Consider the following 9,302-nt stretch of genomic DNA (forward strand, 5'->3'; position numbering starts at 1 on the left):
ATGTAGAAATGGGGTACAACCGACCCCACACACGTAAAACTTGTATCATTTGCCATACTCCTCTACCTTTGCCTCAGTCCTCGCAGGCACAAGGGTTAAAATGAGTGGTTTGAACCAACAATGGGGTCAGATACTGTGACCCAGTCAAGAAGATGGGAGGTAAGGAGTGTCATTAGCGGTCTGTCCGCCATTTTGAACTATAGAAAAACCTCATCAGACTTTGCTGAACCTCTTTTGCAGAATGAAATAAGAAATGTTATGAGATAAAGTTATGCTAAATAATTTTATTTAGCATAATAATTTTATTTTAATTTTATGTTATTAGCATATTGCTTCCTTGCCTTTGGGTACTTCGTGTTCCTTTATGTGATGAAGTGAGTCACGGTTTTTGATAGCACTTGGCAAGTGTTCTTTCTTCTTCTTTATGATCTAGAAGTGGATGATCCACTTACAGTCCTGTAAAAGTGTAAAATATAAAAATAGCATGTGGACTACCTTTGGACTACCAATGTGGACTACCTTTGAACTCTAGTTCAAATCCTTTGATCAGTCAAACCTGAACCAGAATTTTCTGCAGTGCATTCAGTCTTCGAAACACCATTTGTGAAAACAGGATCGCTTTAGATTGTGAGAAGATGTTAGCCCACCGTATCATTCAAGCAAGAACCTCCACTATCCATCCTGTCCCTTGATTTTTAACCCAGCAGTTTTTACAACGTAGTCTGTCTGCCAAGCAAAATTCACTGACCAAATCTTTTGAAATGAACATCATAAATCATTTTCATTGCTGAAAAAGAATCACACGTTTATTGTGGTGAAAATAAAGCCAACTGAAATCATTACCTTTCTGAAATTGAAAGGAAAAATGTCAATAAAGATGTTACTGTGAAACATTTTTTTATCTTTAGATTCACTTTTGATACCAGACACTTATATTCGTGGACAAAGTGTGTGGACCGTAACAGATATTTTAAACCAGCTAGAAAGAAAAGGTAAAGAAGCTGTGATCAGACCCCTAAAAAGCAAGAGAAAAAAAAACTGCTTCGAAATGAGTAGACGGCTCCGTCTAAAACGTCCAGCTGTGTACTCTGTCAGCTCTCCAGCAGTGACGCTGCGGCTCGAGTGCTTCATCTGTTCTGTCGAAGTGATGAAACGCCCTGGCTCGGTAGCAGCGCTTGAGGTTTGGGCGGAGAAGACGCGTCTTGAAACTGGAGGTTATCTGGGAGGGATGTCTGTTTTAGAACTCTCGGAGCAGATGGCAACAACTCTTTTTGGCTTGAAAGTGATATTTTCAACTCAGTTTGACAGCATGATACAATCTCCTCCCCCTTCCTCGTGGCTGAGAAGACACATTATTGCATAATTCATTCTGGTACTAATTTTGTTTTCTACTTTGGGGCATTTTTCTCTGCCTGCAGGGCTTTATGAGGCATCAGACAGTCTTTCAATAATCCTTTCTGAAAATGATTCCTTTCACACACAAATTGTTCCACTTCTGGATAAAGTTAGAAAATCGACACACTCTGGTTAAAATGCTAGTATTTTGCGATGTCACCTTTTCTGTGACATACTTTCTGTATTACTCAACTGAAAAATCCAAACTAATGCAGTAAGATATCTGCATTTTTAAAGTGTTTTTTAAAATTATTATTTAATCTCAAGTGTATCATCAAACGTCTGACCTTTGGATGTTTTTTTCCCCTCCTTTTATTTTTGTTCAAACTTGTGAGTTTGGACAAAGTTTATGCAAAATGCATGCATGTTTTTGTTATTGTGTGCATTTTTCTGAAGCGGAGTAAAAAAGAAAATTATAATTTGAGAGAAAATCAAAACAAAACCACGATACAGAAATACAATAAGAATTTAAAGAGGGAATCTCAAACCAAAGCATCGGTTCTTATCGGTCCGGAACTGATGCTGGCTCGGTATCGATATTACCAATATATTTGAATTGATCCGGATGAAATCATAAACAATTCAGTTTTGACTCATAATCTTAAGGTGTCTACTCAAAAACTGAAGATATTTTTCAGCATCACTGAATTCAAAGATCAAACCAAAGCAACTAACAAAATGTTTTCACCAGAGGACAATTTTATAACAGCCAAACCAAAATCCAGAATTACATCATACAAAAGTTAAATTGGAACACCTGAGGAGACCCGCTGCAAAGAAATATCTTCTGTTTCTCCTTAAATTACATTATTTAAATTCAACAGGATTCACAAAAGTTTATTAATCTTGTCCTAATAGGAGTCTGCAGACTTGTTGTGTCCACTGCTTAATACTCTGATATAAATAACCCCCTCACCGCATAACGGTGAAGTCGTGACCTCAGCTGGGCAGGAGCGGGAATTTCCCGACTGTTGCTCTAATTCTGACCTCCATTAATATGGGCCACCATGAAAAACATGTCATCTATTTTAGTCGGCGGCAGATGCTGGAGTCCTCACATGCTTTTCCGCTCCGACGCTGTGAAAGTGGGCCGCGAGCGTCACTGCGGGCCTGCTTCACAATGTGCTCTGCTTTTTGGGGAAATCCTAGCGCAACTTAATTCAGATTTTTACCACCAAGAAAAGGTGCGAGTACATTCAAGTTTTTTTAAGTTGTGGAGTTATAGGTCTGTTAAAACTGTATGAAGTCCAGCTGAAATGATTCCATCAGAAGCTGTGTTTCCAGTACGTATGTGTACTAATTCATTCACTGCTAAATGCAGAAGTGAGCAGAGTACCCATGAACTGTACTCAAGTAAGGGTAGCTCTACTTCTACATATTTTTACTTAAGTAAAAGTAAAAAGTAGCCGTCCAAGAAATTACTCAAGTAAGAGTAAAGTATTTGGTACAAGGTTTACTCAAGTACTGAGCAACTTATCGAAACAATCATTTCACATTTAAAAATGACATAATTAGACGAACCAAAATATTAAGTTATGTGAAAATGTTGGTATTTTAAAGACAAAAATGACACTAATTCATACAGCAAAATCAGACAAAATAATATTTTTCTGAATCAGTTTCTTCCAATAAAAAAAATAACTTATTAAATTTTAACAAAAACTGCGGGTGTTTGTGTGTCTGTGTCTGATGAATTTTGTGGTTAAAACATGTTTGTTTTTTTACTCGAGGGGTCGAGAACCCGGAAAGTAAGAGTAGCGGTTCTTCATAATAAGGCTGTCGTATCAACCTTCCAGACCTCTGCTCTTCTGGTTCTGGTTCTGCTCTGCATCAGAATCAAACGGGGAGAAGCAGCATTCAGCTTCTATGCACCACAAATCTGGAACACAAATCCAGAAAACTGTAAAACAGCTGAAACACTGACTTCCTTTAAATCTCAATTGAAAACCCACCTGTTTAGAGATGTATTTGAACCGAAATCAATTACGAATTTAACAATGTGGCACTTGACTTAATGTCATGTTTTGATTGTTGATTCTGTTGCATGACTTTGTGTTTGTTATGATGTAAAGCTCTTTGAAATGCCTTGCTGCCGAAATGTGCTACACAGATACAATTTGATTGATTAAAATAATAAGAAAAAGTTAAACACGGCAACTTTTTTAGGAGTAGTAAAATACTCCTAAAAGTACCCCCCACCCCCAGCAACACCCTCTCCCCCCCTTTACTTGAGTAAATGGAGCTGTAGTTACTATCCAACTCTGGCTAAATGTGAGCTTTGAAATCAGACGGGAAACTAAAACAAAATCCTTCACGTTGTCCGGAATGAAAAAAAAAAAAAAAAGTTGAAAGACTACAATGGTGGTCACGTGATATCATATATTTAGCATGAGTCACGTCCTTTGCATCATCACCGGCTGCTAGATGCTCACAGGTGCTTCCGAAAAGTTTCCCACGTGACTTCCCCCCCGCCCCCTCAGTCCCTCATTGTTTGAAGTCTTCACAAAGAGCGCTTCAGCTTCAGCTTCAGCATCACGCTTCGGGTTGGTACCAGAGACCCACGCGCTCGGTGAATGGGGACAGGACGGCGGGTTATACGCACGAGCTGCTTCTTCCACACTTCCAGCGCTTTCACTGGACGTTCTGGTGGTGTGTGTGTGTTGTGTGTGTGTTGTGTGTGTGTTGTGTGTGTGTCACGAAGTTTTCTCGCTCATTATCATCCTTACAGTGGAGTATTCGGAAGCGCACACCGGCCGGGCCAGAGCTGCTGCGAGTCGATGGTAATTAAACGTGGGTGTGATGATTTTCTGGGACTTTAAGGAAGGAGGTCAGAGAGAGTTCACGCGCAAGATCTTCCAGCTTCAGAGATTAACCTGCGGGAGAGATGGCGGAGGAAATCCTCAACGATTTCTACCCGGATTTTAACGAGCTGGAGAGTAAGGTCGGGAGGAAAACGCCGGAAAGTCTCCTGGTTTGGATGAAGGACGCTGCTGCGGACTGCGAGGGATGGACGGCTGACCCGTCGTGCCGCTCGGATCACACCTCGGATGGTTTATCTGATAAGATCAACACCTTGAAACAAGAGATGGTAAACTTCTGCCGATGCGTGAAAACTCGTCTAACTCGTTGGCGCGGCCTTTGATCGGTTCCTCGGAAGAGTTTCGCTCTCTTTCACTTTACCTGCTCGTTTGTTTTCGTGACTGTTGCGGCTGTCACCTGTCCCCTCACCTGTCCCCTCACCACACCCCCCATCTGTCTCCTCACCTGTCCCCTCACCTGTCCCCTCAACACACCCCCCATCTGTCTCCTCACCTGTCCCCTCACCACACCCCCCATCTGTCTCCTCACCTGTCCCCTCACCACACCCCCCATCTGTCTCCTCACCTGTCCCCTCACCACACCCCCCATATGTCTCCTCACCTGTCCCCTCACCACACCCCCCATCTGTCTCCTCACCTGTCCCCTCACCACACCCCCATATGTCTCCTCACCTATCCCTCACCACACCCCCATCTGTCTCCTCACCTGTCCCCTCACCACACCCCCCATATGTCTCCTCACCTATCCCCTCACCACACCCCCATCTGTCTCCTCACCGTCCCTCACCACACCCCCCATCTGTCTCCTCACCTGTCCCCTCACCACTCCCCCCATCTGTCTCCTCACCTGTCCCCTCACCACACCCCCCATCTGTCTCCTCACCTATCCCCTCACCACACCCCCCATCTGTCTCCTCACCTGTCCCCTCACCACACCCCCCATCTGTCTCCTCACCTATCCCCTCACCACACCCCCCATCTGTCTCCTCACCTGTCCCCTCACCACACCCCCCATCTGTCTCCTCACCACACCCCCCATCTGTCTCCTCACCACACCCCCCATCTGTCTCCTCACCTGTCCCCTCACCACACCCCCCATCTGTCTCCTCACCACACCCCCCATCTGTCTCCTCACCTATCCCCTCTCCACACCCCCCATCTGTCTCCTCACCTGCCCCCTCACCACACCCCCCATCTGTCTCCTCACCACACCCATCTGTCTCCTCACCTGTCCCCTCACCACACCCCCATCTGTCTCCTCACCTATCCCCTCACCACACCCCCCCTCTGTCTCCTCACCTATCCCCTCTCCACACCCCCCATCTGTCTCCTCACCTGTCCCCTCACCACACCCCCATCTGTCTCCTCACCACACCCATCTCTCCTCACCTGTCCCTCACCACACCCCCCATCTGTCTCCTCACCTCTCCCCTCACCACACCCCCCATCTGTCTCCTCACCTGTCCCCTCACCACACCCCCCATCTGTCTCCTCACCACACCCCCCATCTGTCTCCTCACCTGTCCCCTCACCACACCCCCCATCTGTCTCCTCACCTGTTCCCTCACCTGTCCCCTCACCACATCCCCCATCTGTCTCCTCACCTGTCCCCTCACCTGTCCCCTCACCACACCCCCGATCTGTCTCCTCACCTGTCCCCTCACCACACCCCCCATCTGTCCCCTTACCTGTCCCCTCACCACACCCCCCATCTGTCTCCTCACCTGTTCCCTCACCTGTCCCCTCACCACATCCCCCATCTGTCTCCTCACCTGTCCCCTCACCTGTCCCCTCACCACACCCCCGATCTGTCTCCTCACCTGTCCCCTCACCACACCCCACATCTGTCTCCTCACCTGCACATTCCTCCCGCTGGTCTCTCCTCATTCCTCATTTTCAGCGTTAAGATTTCATGCCATTTAAAATAAACATCTAACGCTCCCCAGGCTGCGTGACACATTTAACCACTTCTCAGTTTTCAGTTTAAAAAATGAAAAAAAAATTATTTATTTTTGTATTTTAAAAGTTTAATTTCAGAATTTTGATTTGGTAAAATACTGTCTTTGCAACAGCAACAAAAAAAGAAGAAGAAAAGCTAAGTTCAGTATGATAAAATAAGTTTGCAGGAAGAGAAACAAACTTTTTTTTTTTTTAGGAACAATGAATTCCAATATTAGTGAAAACACATAGCCAATTATTACTTTCACTTTGACAGGTGATTAATTTTAATATTTTCCTAATGAAAAATAAATGTTTGATTTGTAATTACTATTTACTATGCATCATGCTTAGTTCTTAATTAATATTACTCGTCTCATATTATCGAAGCACAGGCAAGATGTTTCCAAGTTTGACGTTTCTGGTTGATTGCTGGCTGAGTATTATTATTATTATTATTATTATTATTATTATTTAGTGCAGTTTCACCTATAGGCCAGTAGGTGTCAGCATACAAAGTGACTCTTCAGTCTACTGATCCTGATCTCTGCTCCTCAGGATAGGAATGCACGATATAGCGATATTTAATTGATTTATTACGACGACAATAAAACATGTTAAGTAGCATTTTTCTAAAGCTTTCAGAACATAAATAAGTCTAAATCTTTAAAAAATTGTAGTTATTTAATTACTTGTTTTTCCAAACTACATTTAATTATAATATTAAGAATTTTTTAATTTATATTTTATTTTTTACTGCTCTTCTAGGAATTCCAGGGAAAACATATTTTCATACACAACAATCCCAACAATTCTTTGTCTTTTGGAATTTGCAAAACGTTTCCACGGTAAATGAAAACAAAAGAAGTATGATGATTTCAAAAAGTATCAACAACTGGTTTAATAATTGCCTGGCATGGTTTAGGTATTTAACCACTGCCGCTCACTTGACTTAAATGAATGGATCATTTTTTTCTTTTTATTAGCACCAATAGATAACATAATGCTAACTATATTTAGCTGAATTAGGTGTAATATAGTAGATACATTTTAAAACCTGCTGGTTTTAGGAAGTGATTCATTGTGTAAACCTTCAACACATATGTTGGCGACAACCCTGAATGAAAAAGGCAACGGTTCAGTAACATTTCACACATGTAAAAGCATCTGCTCTGTCCCTGCAGCGGTGGCTCCGCTGTGCCGACGTGAGGATCCTCCGGCAGCTGGTGGCCGTGCACGAAGGCATCGAGGCCATGCGCTGGCTGATGGAGGAGAGGGGCCTGCAGGCCAGCCGGTGCAGCAGCTTATCGGGCAGCCTGAGCAGCTTGGTGACCATCGAGGAGCATGTTCCCTCAACGTCTCCCTGCAGGTGTGTTGAGAGACCGCGAAGAATCAGCTTCAGAGACTAACAGAAGTATTTTAAAGTCTATTCTCTGAGCTATACATGGAGCCAGTGGAAGGACTTTAGATGAGCGCTATCGTCTTGGTTTTAGTGAGAACGCCAGCAGCAGGGATGAGACACTGTTGCAATCACTGCGACTAAGGATGAGCGTCTCTAGATCTGGTTGAGACATCAGTCCATTAATCCTAAAATTTTTGATTTTGAGTGAATTTCCTGAATTTTGTTCACATCTAACAAAGATTTCTAGATTCGCGCAAACCTAGAAAACCTTCCCTGAACATCTTTTACAGATTAGCAAAGTGAGCACGCCATGTTAGGTCTTTCCTTTCAGATTATTCAAAGTGTAACTTTCTGTTGCCTCCGTTTTTTCCACAGAGAAGACCCAACTCCTGCCTTCCCTCAGGATATAAGGCTAACAGCCAATACAAAACCAGCAGATCAAAACCCACAACGCGCCGAGACGTCTGAACTCCCGTCTCCCTCCGAATCAATCCAAGTTGAAAGTTGCGCTCAGGCTCCGCTTCCCGGCGCCAACACTTTGGTCAGCGCTGACGCGCCCAAATCGGAAGCCCCGGATTCGGGTTCGACGCGGTTTCACATCAGAAACGGCGCCGAGACCATCAAGAGAGCTCTGCTCAGGTCCAGCAGAAGAAAGCAACTGAAAGCTGCCAGTCAGGGCGCAGGAGAGAAAAACACTGAACATCCAACTCAGCAGAGTTTATCTGTCTTCAAGAGACAGGAGGTGAAGAAGGATGAGGAGGAGACCTCAGCTGGTGGGGAGAAAGACTTACTGGGTTATGATGCTCAGTGGTCCTGGGTGGAGTCCAAGGATGATGTCACATTTTTATGATCTTCCATGCGGACATTTTAAGTTGAAGCTTTGCCTTTTAAACTGTAAGCTTCTGGAGAAAAAGTGGAACTTAAAATGAACTTTGACACCAAGTGAAACTTGAACGTATTTAATATTGATTTATGCTTCGGACCAACTCAGGAAGTCCTGTTTGGAGTTCTCCACAAGCCAGGATGACACGGCAAATGTTCAGTTCAAACTCAGTTCAAAAATACTTTATTGATCCCAAAGGAAAATGAAATAACCTAACATACATAGACAAGTGGGAGAAGGTGATATTATCAGATGAGACCAAAATTAACTTTTTGAACTTCATGCAAAACAGTTTGTGGGATAGAAAGTTAACAATGCAATATAATGATGACTAAAGGTGTTTCCAGAAAATATTGACTTTGGGCCTGAATATAAATACACCTCACACTTTTCAGGTTATTTGTACAAAATAAATAAAACAATTCAAAACCATGCACTCCTTTTTCTTCCTCTTCACAGTTATACATTGCCCTTAAATCTCTCCCAAATATCTTAGTGGTGTGCAGCTGTATCTAGACATAATTCTATCAAATATGCTTTCATCTGCCAGTAAATGAAATGGCCATTTAATTAATGAATCGTCCAATTAACAGTTTTTATGATTGGAGAATAGTACCGTTGTTATTCATTTATAACTACCAGAAACTAGTCCAGAAATAGATTTTTTAAAAGTTATATAACTTAAAATTTTGGAAGTCATATTTTGTTTTACTGTAGTTAAAAGTGCCACAAAAATGACATTAATACAAAGTTACTATTTTTATGTTACTTTTAAACTTATTTTTTGATAGCTTAGTTGTTTTAAGGCACTCAAAATTAATTAACAATTTTTACGCTTTTTTCCGTTTCCATTTGTTTTGTCATA

The 9,302-nt window shown here is 42.8% G+C and overlaps 1 protein-coding gene across 3 annotated transcripts; it reads left to right on the forward strand.

The window, feature by feature from the left end:
- Positions 1–2,168: 2,168 nt before the first annotated feature.
- Positions 2,169–8,869, forward strand: LOC103478975 (uncharacterized). Of its 3 annotated transcripts, XM_081598003.1 has the most exons (5): positions 2,464–2,579; positions 4,124–4,175; positions 4,255–4,483; positions 7,337–7,521; positions 7,930–8,869. In XM_081598003.1, the coding sequence occupies exons 3-5, from the start codon at positions 4,280–4,282 to the stop codon at positions 8,402–8,404; spliced, it is 864 nt and encodes a 287-aa protein (XP_081454129.1). In that variant the 5' UTR covers positions 2,464–2,579; positions 4,124–4,175; positions 4,255–4,279; the 3' UTR covers positions 8,405–8,869. The 3 variants fall into 3 exon arrangements, with proteins under 3 accessions (XP_081454130.1, XP_081454129.1, XP_081454128.1); XM_081598002.1 differs by lacking the exon at positions 2,464–2,579 and having other exon boundaries at positions 3,637–4,175; XM_081598004.1 differs by lacking the exons at positions 4,124–4,175; positions 4,255–4,483 and having other exon boundaries at positions 2,169–2,579.
- The last annotated feature ends 433 nt before the right edge of the window (positions 8,870–9,302 follow it).

Source organism: Poecilia reticulata, chromosome 17 (genome assembly GCF_904066995.2).
Source record: "Poecilia reticulata chromosome 17, P_reticulata-male-v2, whole genome shotgun sequence".
Taxonomy (NCBI): Eukaryota; Metazoa; Chordata; class Actinopteri; order Cyprinodontiformes; family Poeciliidae; genus Poecilia; species Poecilia reticulata.